Source organism: Cyanistes caeruleus, chromosome 1 (assembly GCF_971803275.1).
Source record: "Cyanistes caeruleus chromosome 1, bCyaCae1.hap1.1, whole genome shotgun sequence".
NCBI classification, from domain to species: Eukaryota; Metazoa; Chordata; class Aves; order Passeriformes; family Paridae; genus Cyanistes; species Cyanistes caeruleus.
The window spans coordinates 18,830,537-18,851,476 of record NC_141701.1 but is presented as its reverse complement, the minus strand read 5'-3'; the positions used below and the strand labels follow the sequence as shown (position 1 = coordinate 18,851,476).

At 36.2% G+C, this 20,940-nt stretch overlaps 1 protein-coding gene across 5 annotated transcripts in view; it reads right to left on the bottom strand.

Moving 5' to 3' along the window:
* The window catches only part of ANGPT1 (angiopoietin 1), a 162,668-nt gene that overhangs the window by 48,221 nt on the left and 93,507 nt on the right, over positions 1-20,940 (bottom strand). For all 5 annotated transcript variants that reach the window (XM_086880392.1, XM_086880407.1, XM_086880398.1 and 2 more), the window contains 2 exons: positions 8,872-8,999; positions 3,408-3,509 (listed from right to left, as the gene is read on the bottom strand). In XM_086880392.1, coding sequence (XP_086736518.1) covers positions 3,408-3,509; positions 8,872-8,999 — 230 coding nt within the window. The remainder of the gene's footprint in view (positions 1-3,407; positions 3,510-8,871; positions 9,000-20,940) is intronic.

Here is a 20,940-nt window from a genome sequence, read left to right as displayed (position 1 = left end):
CTCATAGTGAATGTAGGACTATCAAGTGTGGAATAAATTGAGAGAATTTCATGGGAATTATTAAACTAGACATGGTAAAAGGCTAGAGAACAGGGAACCCAATACTCCATCACCTAATTTGGCAAAAATGAAGACAGTCATTGCAAAAGGTGCATTCATCCAAGAACTGAAATCTGGAAAATTATCAAGAAGTTTCAACAGCCAAGTTAGCACATGAGCTAACCATTTACTCAGATTTGATTATTGCTAATAACTGCCTAATAAATGCCAGAAACTGTGTCTTGGACGGCAAGCTTAAGAAAAAACCCCTTTTAAAGGGTCTTGGGTTTGCAGAAGAGTTTTTCAAGAGATATTCCCCTCTAGAGATCAAAATTTTTAATAGTGTTTTAACTTACATTTACTCAGACAAAGAAATATGAAAAATGCTTGAAGCTTGTTTCAAACTTCAAACTCAAACCTGAAATTATTTGTTATTCCACTTCAATTTTTTTTTTCTGATAAACAACAAACAGGATGACAGAAAACCCATTGCAAAATGCGAAAGAACAGATGTAGTAGATACTGATAAGGAAAGGATGGAAGCGTGAACTTAAGGGGTTTTCTCTGAGTTTTTTCCAATGACTATTGAATGAACAAAATTCAAATGGCCCAAGAGATTTCTTAGTCAGAAATGAGTTCTTAGAAGCAAAGGTACAAATTACACTGCACACTATAAGAAGAAAACCTAAGGATACTGGAAACATATGCTCCTAAGGAAGAAGATAAGCAGGCTTGCAAAACAGTGAATCTGTAGTTTTTTGTACTCATTAGCTGTTGTTTCAGATACCAAAGAAAGCGTTACTTTACTTACAGAATGGAGGCTAAATGCAAGTGGAGATGAAAAAAAAAATAGAGGAAAAATTAGTACTGCTATTGCACTATCACTGACTGTGGCAATTTATGTATGAATGGAATTGTATACTTCCTACTCTAAAGATTTATGGCTACCCTATCCCTCACTTAAGCTACTGTATTGGTGTCTAGGACAGAATTGAAGCACTTCCACATAAGCTGAAGGCACCAGCATGAAACTGCATCAAAGACAATGAGCACCTCATTGCTGTCAGGTGAGTCCTGTAACCCAGCAGTGCTGTCAGCCTTGCAGAGACTGCTCTGTGTGCAGCCTTCCCAAGCAGCCTGCTGCAAGGATCTGTTTAGAGCCAGAGAATATGTGCAGCAGTCTTCTAACACTGTAATATCCAATAACTTGGGAGGGCTTTAGCAGTAGTGCAAGCTGGTGGCCTGAATTCCTGTCCAGCTCAGAAGCTGGCAGTCAGGACTTGCTTATAGCTCAAAATCTTCAACAGTTTTCCAGATTTCTTTCCAATAAGAACTAAATGCACAGAAAATAAATGAAACCCCAGAGACCTATGGTTGCTCTTATTATATTATGATATTTTTTCCATTAGCTTCAGGACCCCAATGAGATGCAAGCACATGAATAATATCTTAACAAAACTGGAAATCACATTAAATTCCACTGCCCCAAGTAAGCCTAAATGCTATCATGCTCCCCCAGACTACCCAGCTTCCACTGGAAGAAACACACCTGGTAAGTGTCAGGAAGGAGAGGGGGTGGTCCAACAGATACCACACACCCACTATGAACAACCAAAGAATTAAGTCAGTGGTGTTATTGGCTTGAAGCTCAAACACTTTCAGATATCCCAGTAATACACAGAGAGTCCACCAGCCTCTACCATTCTCCATTCACCACTTGGTGTTATACAATAACCACAGAAGGGAGCCTGAGATTGTTACTTTGGTGAAACGGTTCATAGAGCAAGCCTGAATCCCATCTTGTTTCATGACATATAGGATAAATGCTCAATAAAAGTCCAAAAGAGATCCTTTTTATTTGGTAGAAGTAAATGATCCCTTAGACTATTATACCATTCCTAAAAAGAAGCCACATTAATTCAAACTGCTTGAACTAGACAAAACCAACAGAATCTAATCTTGTACAGATTCACACTATTGTGAAGGAAAAATGGAGGAAAATGACTAAGTGAAGGACTATATATAAAAAAAGGCCACATGGGAAAATTCTACAAAGGTCTGTATTTATTACATTGCCTAAGAAAATCTCAGGAGATAAAAACTGAGAAATTCATTATTGTGATATGTATAAATTTTAAAAATTCCATGTGGAAGTTGCACATACAAATTCTAATTTCCTCACTAGTAAAACTGGTAGAATCTCCAAATTTTGGTTCCCCCAAAACAATGTTATGCTTTATATTTTATTTAATTCTGAACCAAAATCAAACAAAAGTTTTAAAGTTTTCTTCTAAATTAAAACAATATGAATTCTTAAAGAAATTTCCAATTTTGTAGCTATTAAAAATATATTCTGTCATTTTAATATCACTTTAGCTAATATATACTACAAAATAGATTACATCCTCTAGGTATCCATAGGAGCAGGAGTCTGACCCAAATGATTATTTATATTTTGAAACAACATAAAAGTATTGAAAATAAAATATCAATAGAATCCAAAATTAGATTTCAGTTCAGTAATATGATATTATGTTTATTTATGAAATTGTAAGTTCTACAATAGAACTTTTTCCCATAGAAATTTTTACTAAACCGAACTTGCTTTTATTTTTATATTTAAAATTCTCTTTTTAGAGAGTTTTTTAGTGTTTTTGGAAAACTGTAAGAAGAGCCTTTCTCTGCCAGGCAGATAACACAGTGCGGAAAAAAAACTTCCCTAGGAACATCATTGAAATCCAAACTAGTCCCCAGGGACTCAGAGAAAGGATCTCCATCACAAAGTTTGATCAGGCAGAGAATTTAAAAAAAAAAAAAAGAAGTTTTTTAGATTGGAGTAAATTTTTTTTGAGTTAGCAAAGGGAAAATAGCCTGCTTGAAGTCATGTCATCTTTAATTTGGTAAGTTATTTATTTTGTTGTAATCCTATTTGAAGTATCAACATTTCCACTACATTGACTTGACTGGCAGATGTGCTGTGCTGATTTGGGATAAACCCAGTAAAAATTTTTATTCCTATCTGAGGTGGTCCAAATTTTGAATGAGTTCCTCTCAGCTGAAAACATTCATGCCTTAGAAACATCGTCACATGCCTATTACCTCTTAACATCACATCAAGTCAAAACTTCAGAGAGACAGACAGCAGCATTCTGGCCTCATTTTAATCTCAGTAACTGATCTGGAAGAAACTCTGAACCAGGGGAAATAATGCTCAACTAACTAAGCAAAAAGTATTTTCAAAAGTAACAGACATGATGAAAGGTAGTTCATAAAAGAGTGCAGGACCATCTATTTACGTCAATAGGAAGAAGTAACTGCAATCTGACACTTGTATGAATTGTACAGCTATTGCACATTTTTCACCTTACCATTTTGTACTCTTTCCAGCTTTTCTGAAAATCCAAACTTCCATCTTCTCGGTGTTGTATAACTGTCCATCCTCCTCCAGCAATTTCCATGTTGCAAAAGACCTACACAGTAAAAAAAGAAAAATTTCAAAACCCAAACAAATAATAAAACAAGTTTCTATTGGAATTCTGGCATCTTTGGGGGGGAAAGTACTTGTGAATAACAGTATTAAGGAAGAGTGTTTTCCTATGCACTCATGCCCTATTCCCTCAAGGACATCCTCAGTCATTTGATGACAACCAGTTCTCTTATGTTTAGTGTAATTCTCCCAGCAATGTCTCCTTTCAGTACATCACCAAGAACATCTCCCCATCATCCCCCTCTGCTTCTTCAGCTTTCCCTTCACATTCCCTCCATGCTCTCTTTTCTATTTTCTCTGCAGTGCTCCTGAAACCACTTCCCTCCTCTTAATAAACAAAAGTAATTCTTTCAGTGATAATAATTCTTCATATAGCTTTTAGCAGAGTGTCATTTGGTCTCAGAGAGAATCTTGAGATTCTTGCAGAACCAAGAATTTAATCCTGAGTCTGAAAAGTAGCACAGATGAGGTTATTCACCTGTGAATAATTTCCTTTGAATTGTAATATTACCTACAGTGTTCCAGGCAGCGTCCCAAAATGGGACAGGTGACCTCAGAGCAAACTGCCTTATACTGACAGAGAACATAGACAGAAACAGGCTCAAGAGATGAGGTCTGTGAGACAAGCTCATAAGTTACTGAATATGTAAGGTTATATCCTGTCACCCTCACACTAAGAAAATTATAACCTAGATACTGAAGATTCTGTGTATAAAGGATAATGAAGCAATTTGACAATTTTGTTGATGCTTGATTTTAGAATATTGTGTAAACTGAAATCTGTTACCAATCTTAAATAAACCATATAATAATAAAAATGGATATTAACTTTTATTCACTTCACTCTTTTTCATTATCCTTGCAAAAATATAGAAGATAAACTATGAAACAATTAAAATACTGCTTGTGCATTTGCTTTTCTTGGTATGTGACAAGCAGCAATAATTTTTGTTCCTGTTTTTGTAGAACACTTAATTTTAAGATCAAAGTTTCTGAGGGTTGCTCATTCAAGCAAATATTCCTGATTTCATTCTCCTGTACTCATCCATGTCATATTGACACTGCAACTATCCTAAATTTTGTTTGTCTGTGCTTTTAAAAGCTGTGTTCTGCCCTTTAAGTAAAAAGTTGGTGTGTAAGAGTGTTGAAGAGGTTTAGCTTTTGGCACTCACATCAGTGAGTCAATCCATTAAGCACTGGATGGCAATTTAAAGCTTCATGTAGTTTTGACAAATTGGAGGTTACTGTCCAACATGGTCAAATAAAAATTTGTCCTGCAGTTGACTAGGGAACCATATTCTACCCTCAGGAAAAGGCATTCTAAATTTCTCCTACTCATAAGAACTGTCATAGTAACAATATGCAAGTGTTTTTGTTTTAATTTGCACCAGGCTTGCCAAGTGGAGTCCCTGTGAAAGTGCAGGAAGGAAATAGAATACCAGGACAAACATGAACTTGATTCAGGGTAACCACAAGAAAACCCACAATTTTCTAGACAAATATTTTGGCCCTATTCCTTTTTTAGGGAAGCCACTGTGAGTCAAAACATTTATCTTCAGGATTTAATGTCTTTAGTCTGATTTACAGTGAGAATTTCTAAAAGATGGATTTACTTTCCTTGTAAGTCACTTCAAGCTCCCATGAATCCACTGCCAATTTCTAAAGCATTAAATCCTCGACTGTATTAAAACTACTCATTTTAAAGACACACGCAAATTTTGGGATTTTCATACTACAATACAATGAAATACCTACAAAAAGACTGAAGTTTTCTGAATAATAAATCAAATTGAAAGAGAAAACTGCAAAGTGAAAAAAAGATTGGCCAGCAGCAAATTTTTCACTTGCCATCATTTTATGGTCTGGCACCTTCCATAGTGGTAGACACAAACACCTGCCATATTAACAGGAGTTCAAGCTGATTGTAGATGTCACTGAGCATAGCTTTAGCCTTGTCTATCCCAGAAAAGATCAAGGCAGTCAGGTGTTTAACACCACTTAACGTGTTCTGATAGTTAAGCCCCTATTAGAAAAGAAAAGGATGAAAAAAAGTGACTGAATTTGCATACATTCTGATTTTTTAATTAATAAAATAACCTGACTTAGAATAAAAGACTATCCAAAATATTGCACTCTTGCTCTTCTTTACATGCATGGGTAAAAATTCTCAAGATCATAAAAGGCAAAGATGGGATTATTTCTACTTATTTTAGCTTTATGGACTAAATTATTAAAAAATTTATAATTAGCATTCAGAGTTAACCTCAATTTTAAAGTCAATAGAAGATATGAAATTTCTAGAAATTGTATTTTAAGTGCATGCACACTAAGACCCCACAAGTCTACCTTGTCGGCATGGAGCAACAAGCTCAAAACCAGACCTTTGAGATTCAGGGAATGTGTCTCTGCTATGCAGAAACAGTCTGATGACTACCATGTTGGAGAACAGTTTGCACAGCACAGAGGGATAGCCTACATTTAAAATGGGTTAAAATTCTGCCAGATGCACTCAGAGAGAGCATCAGCACCAATTTAGTGGGAAGTTCATAAGAAAAAAGTAGAGGGAGGAGTGAAGAGCACAGCCATAGCAATTGCTTTTGCAAAGCCACAAAGACACAGACACACAGAGCCCAGCAGCAGTGGATAACATTTCATTTTCAGTGTAGTGCACCAGAGGTTGGTGACAGCCACATTTGCTAGGGCATTAGAGGAGACAGTGGGTGAGTCAATACACTGGTCCAAGGGGACATGCAGATGTCCTGTTTGCAGCCAGGCCAATCACACCTGGCCTACCTTGGCTTCCAAAGGCAATTTGGCTCTTTCAATTCCAAAATGGGGACAGTCACCTCACTTTCACTGCTCCCTTGCTCATCAGAAGCCTTGCTTCCCCTGTAGCTCACCCTGACTTTGCTGGGGACTGAGAGGATTCCTCTTGCCTTTTCTTTCACTTGGAATAATCATCTGTCCACATTATCAGATTATGAGTATGGAATAATCATCTATCCTCATTATCATTGCACATCCACATGCCAGAATAAGCCAATTAATTAGCTTAATAGTTTAATTCTACATTTTTATATATAAAAATATGAAATATTATTAAGATCCTTTTTAACAGATATCAAACACTAATTTTTGATGAAGGGCTTGAAGACTAATGAACTATCTTAATGAACTGTTGAAGCTGGGAACTTGAAGCTGTAAGCATGAAGGATAATTTTTTTATGAATATATGAATGCGAAACCAACAAAACACTAAAACTAAGTGTAATGTTTGTACATATGACAAAGGTATTTTCCATTGAGTATCAGGATTCTATTAAGTATCCCTTAGAAAATACAATATGAAATGAAGGTATATTTTGTAACATGATATATAAAGTTGTTATGAATGAGATAACTGCCTGTGACCGTGAGTAATACAGAAGATAATAATATATTAGGGCTCCTAAAACATGCCAGAACTGTGCATTGCATTGTGATAATCCAGTTCACTTTAAGTTGGCTTTAAAGAACAGCTCTGTCTCCATGGAGTACCTATCAGGATATTAGAGCAATCTGACTGTGTCTGCATGGTGCTACCTCTGGGCTAATTAGTGTTGGCACAGGCTGCATTGATGTGATTTTGAAGCTATCTCAGCTGGAGCTGGTTTAGCTATCTGCACAGCACTACCTTACAGCTTGTTTTAATGACCTTCATGTCTAAAAAAACACCTGTTAATGCAATCACACTCCTCACTTGACTAACATGAACATGCCTGGGATCAGCTCTTGCTGTGCTATTGCTAGGGCAAGACAGAAACTGGTGTACCAGAAATGCCCTCAAAATACAGAAACACACACTCCTGCCGTTCCTTGCTAAAACAGGAACCCTCCAGGAAAACATGCAATGATAGCAGCTGAGTTGTGAGACCTGTGTTGATTGATAGCAGAGTCTGTAATCAGGGATATAGTGGAAACACAGAATGGCTTCCATTGTGTCACTGTCCTTATACTGCCAGTGAAGTGGGTTTGAAGTAAATATACCAGAAGCATCACTATCACAGTGTTTTCAGGCAAACATTGCTTTTAATTGCACTCCAGCTTCTGGTCATGGTTTATGAGCTTCAGTAAGGCTAAGAAAGCTACTGCCAGTTGGTACATGTGATTTGGACATAGATGTTACATCTCTTTTTGAGTGGACCAGAATTATTCTTGTCCTCCTCAGTAATGCTTTCAGGCATATCTGCCTTTTTTGTCATGTCAATTATTTTCCCATTCACATTCACCACAATTATGTTGATCTTGGCCCATAAAGCTCTCCCACACCAATTCTACTCATGGCTTAATGAACTCTAACTCCTAAACTATAACATCTTGATGTTTACAGGCTTCCAAAGGCCTTTTGTAATACCAAACCCCACTTAGGAATAAGGTTGGCATATCTTCATATAATCACTATATTACTATAAACATTAATATTGGTAATATTTTTTACAGTTTTTTCTGTCTGCAGGGCCACCATTTTACTGCAGTAAGAATAAATTCACCAGACAGACAGAAGTGGTTCCTTTCCTCTTGTCTGGCCCACTTTATGGCCACCCCTGTATTTCCCAGGTAATCAGCCCTTAGTCTTGGTGGCTGCTCCCAACAGTGCCCTGTCAGAGAGACAGCCAACATTCCTCCATAGATAAGTTTGGGTTAGGTTATCCTCTCATATTCCTGGACTGAGCTGGCTCAGGCACCTTAGCAACAAAAGCCTTGCAAAAAAAATAGTCTCTTATGCAGACTAATGTTTCATTTGCATTAAAAAAACCTCCCAAGTCTCTTTTCTGAGAAGGACGGGATTATACACGCTTCATAATTTCAAGCAGTGCTAGCACAGAACATGTTGTGTTCTTTACAGCCACTTTTCCTTTTCCCCTACAAGAGAAGCAAATTATTTTAAATCCTTATCTTTACAGACTACTCATTCTGCTCTTTCTTTCCTCATGCTACCAGATAATCCCCTAGATCAGCTCCCTCATTATCACACTTTACAAATTCACTTTTAAATTTTATCGCAGATTTATTTGCAGCCATAGTCTGATTCAACTGAGCTTGCCAAGTGGGAGGAAGTGAGTCAACTATTGAGTGTACATTGGAACTTAGGAAGGATTTTCTGTCAGCGGGAAAGAAGAATGTCTGGAATAATACAGTTTATCATTTTCTCAGTCTATTGTACTTTTTAAAGACTAAATACAAGACAACCCTTTAATACCAGTACAATTTTTTGTGGAGTGATAACTTCAATAAAGGCTCAAAACCCTCCTTTCAGTTCAGAACAATATCATATTAAGAAACAAGAAAATAAACCCAGTCTTTACCTTTTTAGGATCTGACACATTGTTAATATAAATAGTGTAGACCCCACTTTTGTTAAAACCAGATTGGTATACATCTGCACAGTCTCTGAATGGCTTTTCTTCTTCCTTTTTTGCATTCTTTAGTAAAACTGCAAAACAAAACACATGATAATATAAGTTACAACAACAGTCTTAAGCATTTCTGTACCTAGGAAGTCCACTTTTGCACACTGCACCCCTCTTCAAAAAAACCACAGTAATAATTGTACTGTGTTTCTTACACAGTTCATGCATTTGGCAAATACTAGTCAAGAACTAGTACAAAGCTTTCAGACAAATGGCAGAGTCAGCACCAGAAGAAGTCATGATATGAATAGCTAAACAGAGCATCCTGTCTGCTGAGAGGTAGCACAGCACGTTCCTTCTGAGTGCAAAGGTCTGTGCTGCTGCAGGTGTGGCCTCTGACTAAAGCTGTACCTGGGCAGTTGCCAAAGAATGCCCCAGAGATGGAACACAAAGGTGGAAAACGTGTTCAGTGTTGTGATCTGACACAGATGCTCACCTAGGACAGCAATGCTGGAAGGAGAGAGATTGTGCTGTTATAAAGTAATTACTTCTGAGCAGTATAGGAGCTTGGGGCAAGGCAGCTGCTTGCTTAAATTTATTTTTTGGAAGAGAATAATTTAATTTTTTTCATATCTACACTCATGAAGGTTGCTAAGTACAATAAAAGAAAAAGCAGTGCTACTGAAGTCAGGTGTCTAGAGGAAAGATTTATAGAATTCATTTTGGCTCAGCACAGGGAAACAGTTAATGTTATAACACCAGTGCAGATCTTGATCCTGTATATTACAGACAGACCATATATATATATATATGAGTCTGGGCTGAGAAATCAGGAGTGCAAGATGTTGAGAATCCCAGTCTTGAATAACCAGGAAATTCTCTGTGGAAGGAGTAACATCTGAGAGTGTTCTTCGCTTTCACAAACAAAAGTAGCACGACCCCACACAATAGTGAAGGATACAATTTCATTCCAACAACACATATTTTAAGCACATCAGTATTCCCATGGAAATCCATCCATCCACTCAGATTCTTAAACATGTCCTTAAGTGATGTGCAGGGTTTGGGCCAGCACTTCATTAATCACTAGAATAAGGATACAATATTTAAGTCTTCCAGACACACTCGTTCTCTGGTGACAGATTCTTCTTTTTCATTTTTGGCTTGAAAGTGTGAGTTAAAGATACATAAAGGGACTACATCTTACTCATTTTGCATGAAGTGGCCTCTGCTGCTAAACTGGTGCTGATGCACAAGGCAATGGCCTTGCACAGCATGCAGGACTACATGGGCCATGGATGGTGAGAATAATGCCAAGGATGTGCAGCTGGAAATGCCACCTTCCCTTTGAACACATCAAAGCAGTTTTTTAGGATGGCACATTCCTGGCAGAGCACTTGGTACTAATACCATTTCACAGAGGGGGAAATTGATATAAAAAAGAGATTAAAAATTTTACCTCAGTCATTCTGTGAAAAGGTGAAAATAGAAAAATAGTGAGAAATACAATCCTGATTGTAAGACTGTATTGCTCTCTAGGTAGGCATTTTGCACAAAAATGGTGTTATTCTTTCCCTTTTATGTGTTTCATAGTATTATTTTAAAATTTTATTTTAAGAAAAAAAAATCTCTTGTTTCTTCCCTTACATGTATTTGCTTCATGTTTATTATTTTTAGTCAATACCATTAACAAAAATAAAACCTAATTTATGTATTTGCATGTGAAATTTGATTAGGAAATCCATGCCTTTGAAACTTAGCCATATTTGGAAAAGGTAGTGGTGGCAAGGCTGTAGATTACACACTTTCCTGTGTGATGACACGGAGTGAGGTGCTTAGCAAGGTGCACATCAATTGTGCACTCTCTCAAAAGTGACATTTTTTAGATAAGACATAGAACTGAGGCCCTCATGATTTGTGTTAATTAAAGACTTCATGGTACTTGCTGTAAGCAGATGGTGTTAGCATCTGTGGCCAAAGTCCAGCCTGAATAATTACTTGGGGCTGAAGCCAAAGCCCAGAGGAGCTAAAGCAAAGCCTCTCATTGATTTCAGAGGGCTTTAGAATAGATCCATTCTTTCTGACCTGAATTTCTCCAATGCTGTTGTTTCAACTGGAAACATCAGTCTCTCCTGTCTAAAAATTATATTTAGTGGTGCAGAGGCACTTCTCATTTCCTTCAGTCTTAAAATTCTTATATTTTATTAGCTGTATGCAGCAAGATTATCTTACCTCCTACATGAGTGTTATACACACATTGAAAACTACTTGGAAATAACTGCTAAGATTCAGTAAAGGAAATTTGAATTTGGGTCCTTTGTAACTGAAACTTAGACAAGGAAATAATGAGGGTGTTCTAAAGTTTATGCCGTTAAAATTTTATGCAAGGTAAGATTTTAATATCAGAGTAAATATGTTTGGTAATTTTCTAAAGAGATGTATCTCTAGGAATCATCCTTAGAAATAAATTATCTTGTCATACTTAAAAACTAAAAGGAACACAATAAGAGGGATGTTTGTGCGAGAGAATAAGTTGAAAAAGACAGATAAATGTCATAGACATGGCCATTTTTCCTCTTAGAATCAGTTGAAGTACCTGAGATCACACAGAGAGGAAATGTGTAATTTCGAAAAACTAGGCAATTCAATACCCGTTTGGGGTTTTTTGCACCAGGGGTTTTATTCCACTGTAGCCAGGAGAAGATAGCTTTCCTTGGGTGCCTCTCACCCCTCTCTCTCCCATGAGCTGGTGCTCCCACTGGAAGAAAAGCACAGCTCCTTCACAGGGACCAGTCCTGTTACAGATTGCAGCACAGTATATTAAGCATGACTAGCTGAAGTGTAGGTTTTCGTAATAAATCACACTGTAATTTGCAAGAACAGACCAAACTTGACAGAAAATTAATACTGAGGAATGTTACTGGTAATGTGCTTATAGCATAAAATATGTTTTCTCTAAGGTTTGCTGTTGTTTTTCTAACTTAATATTCCATACATTTTCCAAATTACTTCTACGTACTATAGCTCTAGACTATTTTTTTCTACAACATTACATAGACCTTGAATCCTTCATATGTTAAGTAAAGTCCCGAGTAAAGTCCCTGAATGATGTATTGGCTCAAATATGGTAGATGTGAAAGTAATTTTTTTAAAAGGAAGAAAGTTCAAACAAATTCATTCTAAAACCAAATATATAACCATTAAATTCCTTTGTCAGCTTCAAGATATTGACTTTACACAAACTTATCATGTTAGTTTAGCTGTTTTCAAATACAATGCTTATTTCAGAGTTTTATGTACCTGAAGGAAAAGGTAAGTCTATGTCAAGCAAAATAATATTATCATGTTTTAATCCTGAATGCTTGGCCAAGATTTGGAACTCTGGAGGTGTTCTTGATTGCCTTCTCTAGATGAATAAGCTGGTAAGGAAATCATGCTCCTTTAAAGCAATGATGTCTGAGTGGAAAGTCCTGTTTTTCTGAACAGGAAACCTACAGTAAGTTTTTCACTTCTCTTCCAAAAGCCTTCTGGGTAATTTTTAGTCCAATAACTTTCTCTTTGGGTTAGGCTATCTGTTTTTTGTACTTGATGGGAATTATTTCTTTTAGTTATCAGTCCTTCAGCTGTTCCTTTTCCTCAGTGCCCTGGACAATGACTGGAGTCCAGACAGTGCCATCCATAACTGCCCAGGCCCTGTGGAGGAACAGGAGCCTGGATCAATGAGGTCTGTGCAGCACCAGGGCTGAGAAGATGTTCTGCTGCACCTGCTCCAGGATATTGACCCTCAGCAGAAAGCTGGGCTCAGCACCTGAGGCTGTTGCTCCTCCAGTTTCATTAGGATGTCTTCCCTGTGCTTGCAAGAGAGAGAGCTTAGATATACAGGGCTTTTTCCCAAAACAGTAGTCAGGGAAATTTAACTGGTTAATAATTATGTGTGAAATGTGTAGAGTGAGACAATTTTTCTGCTATCAGTTGTAAAATTAAATCAATAGTTAATTAGTTTATTTCCTAACAGGTATCACGAATGGAGGATGTTTGCTTTTCTGGCAAGCTTTAAGAAATATCAACTGAATACTAAGAATAAGTGGCTTCTGAAATATTTAGTAATGTAGTATTCTCCTCTAGGAATATGAAATTGAAAGCATATAATATCCGTTTTTCCTAGGTGTATGAAAGTTATCTAATTTCATCTCAACTAGGAAAAAAATAAATATAATTTACTTGATTTTATTTTTTTTTAACTGTGATTTCTGGTTGTTTTTGAGAAAATTGTCTCATTGCTTTTCAGGTCTCCATCAGATATCTGGTGAATAGCACAACTTTTCCATAAGCAATAAAGAATGTTAAAATGCAGTTTATTACATTGACTGAATCAATAAATCACAGTCATACTTCCTAATTATTTGAGATCTGAACTGCTGTGTTTGTGAAATCAGTTCAGACTGAGTTAATCACTAGACTCTTACATCCTTTAGTGATACTGACAACAAATGAAAAACAGCTGTTTGTTTTTCTGCATGATAGTGATTCATTTGGGCAGACATGCAGACTTCTTAGTGTCTGAGTGAATTATTACATTTTCATTGTTTCAATGTTCTATTTATATAAATCTAATTTTCTTATAGAAGTACCAGAAAGGTACTTAAAAAAGTCATTCCTGGTTTTGAAGTCAGAAAGGAAAAGTCTTTCTCCATATCTTATTGGCATATATAGTTTACCTAAATTTTAGCTGTGCTATCAAAAGCATCTGAGGTAAAAATTTATGTCCCCTGTTGATAAATTCTAAAAAAACAAAATGGAGAAGGTTGTAAAGTGATGGTTTTTACCTAAAGCTGCTACATTCCAGGACAGGGTCATACAAGGACTGCCAAATGATGGTTTCTGTCTAGATTCTGACTGCAAATAAATTTTGCTATGATCTTGTCATTGTTCCTGCATTTCTGTAGGTGACCCTGTGTCTCTGACCTCTTTCCCAGCCATCTGGATGCAGCTGCTGTGCAGGAACAAAATTCCAGTTACGATGGCAAGTAGTGCCTGGCTTGTGAAGAATCAAATCCAGAACATTTTGTTAATGTTATCCAAAGGATGTAACTCAAACTGTAACGCAGTGGAACTGGCCTGCAACACTGCCCACATTCCCTGACTCAGCAGCAGCAACCACAAACAGATCTGACAGAATAAGGTGAAGATTTTTTTGTTTTGAGGAGGGGAAATATGCAAAGACTTACACTTTTTGCTGACTTACAGCCAGAGGTATAGTCTGCTGTTTCAGTGTCCTCATCTTGCATATACCAACCCCCACCTGAGGGCAAACATTAAGCTGCAACCTAATGGCTGACTGTGACACACAATATTGCCTGAAATAAGACAGCCCTGTGACAAAATAATTTTGTTGAAAATGTTACACAAACCAAAGGAAAAGCACAAACCTGATGGCTGATTTCAATTCAAGTATGTTTTCCAGAGAACTGCAGTGGTGGCTACAAACTGAAATGATAGCTATGCAAGAGCACACTTGGGTCCTCTTAAAATGCACTTGAAAGCACATTTTCATTCAAATACATATATAATACATAATACTATCTGTTTCTCTTCCACAAAATACGTTTCTAGATTATTAAAGCTACAATTGTCACTCTATATAACTGATAAAAAAAAAATAGAAAATTACAGTCCCTTGAGATGTATAAAATAAAATAAACAATATTGCAGTTACTTATACTTGATGAAGTATCAGGAGCTTTTTATGCATCTAGCTAGTCAACTAAAAGTTTTAAATGTGATTTTATATGTAGTCATTATCTAATTCTAATTGTTATAAAAACAAGCAATCACCACCTGATTCAAAACTTTCTCCAGTGTCAGCTCTAATTCCTACTTTATTCTGTTTTATTTTCATCTCCATCTAGTCTAAAAATCTTAAAAAACAAAACAAAATAAGGGGATATTAGTATGAAAGCTGCTTCTGTATGTCTTGGAGTCCAGCAGTCTTCTCAGATATGTCATTGTGCATGCTTGTGTACCCATGTTTGTTTACTAGGGAGGTGAAAGGCAGTTTAGGGCTAGAGTCTGGACATGCATTTTCCTTTCAACAAAATATTCATTTACCAAAATTCTTTTAAAGTTAATATTTCCTTGTGACTTTGCTCTGAATCTGACAAAAAGAGCAGGCCATTGGCAACTTGGAAAGTTCATTTTGACATACTGGAATAAAATATTTCTGTTCTAGGAATTATTGCTCCATAATCAAGTTTATAAATTACAAATTTTCAGATTCTAGTATATAAAACTGCATTGTCAAGGCCCCCAGTATTCCCAAATGAAGTTATAAGAGTGAATATCCCAAGTTAAATTGCTGCTCCAGCCTCTCTCCTAGTGTCCCATCTAGAAGTCATGGCCCTAGAAATCATGGGGCTTCCCCACTAGATTTAATCTCTCAACCATCATCTTCTGTTTTTTTCTTCTTATACTCTCATAATTACTTATTTTCTTCTTATTTTTCTTTTCCTTTAGGACTCTTCTCCTCAGGAGGGCCCTAAGATTTTGCAAGAGCTTGGCTAACACCTGGCCTGAAAAAAGAGTCTTCAATATGAATAGATGTTCAAAGCAGACAACTAGAGAACATCATAAGCACAGGAAAGCATATCCAGAAATTACAGCATAAGTTCTTCCTCCACCAGATGCAACATCTGCATCTTTAGTAGATTTTTAAAGAATTATCTTCCATTAATTTCTCCAGTAAAGGTTTTTGAAGCCACATTAATTTTCGGCATTCAGTGTCCCATACCAAGGAACTCCATGCACGTACGTGGACGATTTCCCATTGTTAGCTTTCAACAAGAGTGTTCCAGCTGGTGACATTCTTAGCTGAAAGTAAGTCTGCACCCATGCTCTACAAGCCATCTACAATTTCTACTGCAATCTCCTTCTATTACCTTTTGCACGGCTTGAAGTATCTGCCATAGGTTTAATTAGTTATAGTTCACATACTCAGTCATCTGTCATTGTAGATTTTTTTGTGCAATGCGGTTTCCAATACCTTATATAGTATTTGAACACACCATGGATTATGTGGTACATTTCTTTTTTCTGATTTCCTATCTATTCCTTTGTAACAATTTTAAAAATCATATTTTCATTTGGCCATAAACTGGCAAGTAACACCTCCTGCATCTTTCATTCAAAATCTCCCTGGGAGCTTACCTTGAATTCATATGGGCATTTTAGAAGGTTAGAGAAAATAAGACTCTAGAATTTCTTCCTTAGGCACATTCATTTGCTGAATGATGACAATAGAAAATGCTGGCCTTCATTAAAATGTTCAGACTCTTTAAGTGTATGTATAATACACATGCACATTTTGAATGTCTAAGGAAGTACTTGGTTCTAACCCCAAACATGGTGCAATCACAGAACATCACTTCCAGGAGCAGTGCTGCTCTGGTTGTATCTATTGGCTGTGGACAGATTCCATAGCCACAGACTGAATCAGCTAACAGGAGATCTTGCAGAAAGTGTTTGGATTTGTTGTAGGGGTGAAATGGGGATGCAAGGTTAGGGATTTTGTTTGGTTGCTTGGTTGTTTTGTTTCTTTGTTGGTTATACCAGTTGTTTATTCTGCTGAAGCAGCTCAATGATTTTGATTCACTCCATGACCCTACAGTCTCTGGACAGGATGGAGAAGTGGAAGCATTTTGTTTCCAAGGAAAAATGACAAAAGCAAAAACGGCCCCTTTGCTCTAAACCTCTAGCCCTTAACAGCTATGTGCATCGCCCTCACTGCATGTGGGAGGCCCAAAGAGGTGTGTGAACCTCGCTTAAATACAACCCAGAGTAACTACCAGGCCATGCTGAAATGCAATTAGCAGAGCTACAATGATTCGACCAGCCTAGCCATTAGTCCAGTACCAGATTTGTTAGGAGCACTAAGGTTCATTACATGGAAGAATTTGAGATCTATACTTTTAACACGGGGAGGAAAGAGAAAAGGTATAGTCAATTAGATGTCTCAGGTTAACATTTATAGAAATGTTTTAGCAGCTACTTCAATGTTACTTTGCTCTCCCACACAGCCTCTAAGAGTCTGCAGTAAGAAAGGCAAACAATTGCATAGTGAGAGCACTCAAGCTATCCAACTACTTATTAAATAAATCATTTAAAGAAGAATTTCCCTCCTGTAGGGCTGCAGGAATTAACTTGGTCTTGGAAAATGACATTAACGTAGAGAGCTTTCACCCTCTCCAGGGCATAATTATTCAATACCTAATAAATTATCTACAGTTATCAAGTTTGTTTCCCAATAAATCCAGCCTTAGTGACTGGCAAACACAATAATACTTCAAATCACTGTGCATTTGAAAGAAATCACTTAAGAATACCATAAAATGGTCCTCATTAGTGAGCTGCAATAGAATGCCTTATGGCCCATTTACAAAAAGATAAAGACACTTAATTATCCAGCTGCAATATAGTTCCTTAAGAGTTTCTGCTTGAGACAGCAATTTTGTGAGTAACTAGCTATTCACTGAGAAAAGAACTAGTCTTTCACTAACTGTACAAGGAGATTAAGTTACTGGCATTGTTTAATACTTCTAGTGTCCATATTTCTTTAATTGATTTATATTTTTCCACACAGACACCCTAATGTGCATTTGATGTTTCCATCTGAACAATGGTATACATACAAAGAAATCTTTTACTAACAAGCCATTTGGGTGACACTGAGAGTGCTGTTAGTTGCTTTATATATGCTGATATTCTCTGTAATATCTTTGGTGTGAGTGAATAACGCCAGTTTCACAAAACTGAGTGAAGAGGGATTTGGCACTGACCTATACTATAGGCATGAGGATGGGTAATTGATTTTAATATCAACAATCAAGAATTTATATTCACTTCCAGTATTATGTTTTCAGTACAAATAAATGTTGATCTCCTGCTGTGATCATCAACAAGTTAATAGATATAAAATATCTGAATCCCTAATTCTGTTTTCAAGAATTTAAATATTTTTACACTAGCATAAATTTCAAATGCTATACATTCAAATCTACTTATTTCAGAACTGAATGTCTATTAAAGAACAGCCTAAGTTGCTACTACTTAATACAATTTGTTGTACTCTATTATAAAGCATAACTTTGAAATTAAGGTATTCTTGCCCAGGCAGGGTATGAAAATATTTTTATTTTTAAAATATGATGATTTGGAATTGATATTATTTTAGTTTTAGAAAAAAACAACACAGGAAGTGATTATATAAATATCAGCACTTACATTTTAATAGATAATATGGAGAAAAAGGGTAATTGTAGATGTAAGTCATCTTACCATGAAATAACTCACTCGGACAGAAGTGACTTTGTGGACCTAAAAGAAGTCCAACCCAAACTCTGAAAATGTTAAGTGAGTCTGATAAGACTGACCCCAAAAATTCTCAAACAGAGTTTTCTGAGCATCTCTGAAAATTGCATATCAATAAAGAGAGTCTTTAACAAAAACAGGAGTTGTATGGCACCTGAACCGGAAAACCAAGAAACACAGAAGCGGGTGCTGATGGGTATGTTTAACTGAACACCTACACAAAGTCAGGCCAGCCTCCGACTGCAGCCCTGCAGCATTTCCAGTTCATTTGCTCAATGGGATCCAGCCACAGTAAGAGTAAGGGGACTCCTCTTCCCTAACACTGGGGGCAAAAGAAAGATTCAGTTTTTCTCCAGCTTTCAAAATACAAATAAGAGCAGATCTTATAACGGAATGTATCTTTCTAATAGTGACCTTTGTGAATTGCCATTGAAGATTTTCTGATCTCTTTTTAAGTTAAAAGTATTTCTATTATGCTTTAAGATATCTTAATAAAAATTAAAACCTCATGCTCATAAAACTTCTAAAGATGGAGAAAGTAGAGAGAAACTGAGAAAACTGATTATTTCAATAACCTTGAACACATAATGTCAACCTTAGCTGAAGTTATCTGCTTTGACAACTTTGGGGAAGTAAAAAAGTGTGGAATACCAGATGATTTCAGTGCATTAAACTGGATTTTGTTTAAAGCTTTGGAGTATGCCATCTTGTCAAGATTTTTAATTTATTCTTGACCAATAAAAATTTTAAAAATTAATTAGTATATTGAAAGCATCATCCTTTGCTATTACACTGCAATATATTAGAACACATTCATAATTAAAATTCAATTTCTGGTATAAGAAAAAAATGTCTGTCACTTCATTCATGAACTCATTTCTTAAATGACGTTTCAAGCACAATCCTGATCCACCTCAAGCCTGCAGCTTTCAGCCTAAGCTGGTCAGAATCTTGCACCCAGCACAAAGATTCTACTATGTTTCAAAAGAAAAATAATGATGTGATTGATGTGACACATTCTAAGTTTCTGCCTCACCAATTATTTCTCAGCATGTAGAAAAAAATGTCAATGATGAGGTACCAAGAGAAGGCATGGGCTTAAGGAATGCAATTTTTTATAGGGAAATGGTATCAGAAAAAACAAGCTGTCACCTCAAAATACATCTCAGATGAGTACTGATACTATTCTTCCCATAAACAGAAGAAAAATGATCAAGACCTGTATCATAAAACCTTGCTTTACTACACTGCTAAAACGCTAGTGGATTTAAATATCCTCATTATTGTATTCCAATGTATGGCTGAATCAATGTAATATAGAAAGTCTGTGTTGTCTAGCACTGTAAAAATGCTAATATTTAAAATAACTGTTCTCTTTTTCTGTCCTGTGTTCCCACCAGTATTTTGGTTTGGTTTTGGCTTTTTGTAGTTTTGGTTGTTTTTTTTGGTTTTTGTTTTTTGTTTTTAATTTTGGGTGGTTGGGTTTTTTTAAATTATAGCCTGTGTTATAAAAGGTTTCTTTGAAGTCTGTCTAATGAAGAAGGCCAGCATCACTGCTGAGGCAATTCCGCTTCTGTCAATGGAGATTCCCCTGAGCCTGTAACCTTCAGGCCATTTCTTTGACATTCTCAGTCTATTTTCACCCTTTCCACTTCAGAATAAATTTTTTCATCGTATCAACTTTGGACTAAGAAGTGGACTAGACTGATTACTGTTTAATTTGTTTTAAAAAAATGAATTAATTGCTATGCCTTTAAAAAGTATGAATTCCATTCAAATAAACTTTTGGGTGTATTTACTTTTTCTACCCATAAACTACAAGAGTTGTACCTTTCCTGAAATGCCAGACCCACTAACCTTGTTATTTACTTTATGATATCAATAGGCACTTCTGGGGAGGAAAAATTCCTAGCATATACATGTATTATTTTGAAAATTAAGCTTAGCATCTTGTCAGCATTCAAGAGGATGATAATTCTTCATTTCTCTTTTACTAAGAGGTCACAAAACCAGACATTCATGACAGAACTTTCTCTTCTGTTCCATTAGTTTTCTAAGGTAAGTAAGTTTAAGCCAAACATTTTAGCAAGGTATATTATTATGCAGTCTGGAAAACAGCCAAAGAAAAAAATAATAGGCAAAAAAATAATTTTTTCTCACTGAATTTTATATTCCTTTATCCTGTGGGTAGCGCTACTAGGAAGTTATCACAAGTTATGCAAATTATTTTAACACAATAGAAATTCAATAATTTTTTTAATACTGTAATAAAAGACAATGTATTTTTGATTTGGCACTTTTTGTGACATTTGGCATGAAACATTATTTCCCAGTGGACCAATTTGAACTTGCCTACACATCTTTGATTGTATTATCTATTGCTTAACATAATTGGTACTATATGCCGCATTCTGGGGTGGAGGAGTTTTTTGAGTAATATTCATGTGACTGTCTATCTTAGCACTACATACTACAGGTCTTCTCCATAAATAACTTTTCTGACATGGCAGCTTAGAAAATACTTCATGATACTATTTACTGTGTTACAGTACTGTTACAGTACTATTTAGTGTTGTTTGCCAATTACAGCAATGTGTTTTATAAATGACACTCTAAGACAAATAATACTCTAAGTAGCAAGAGAAGTGACACTTTAAAGAA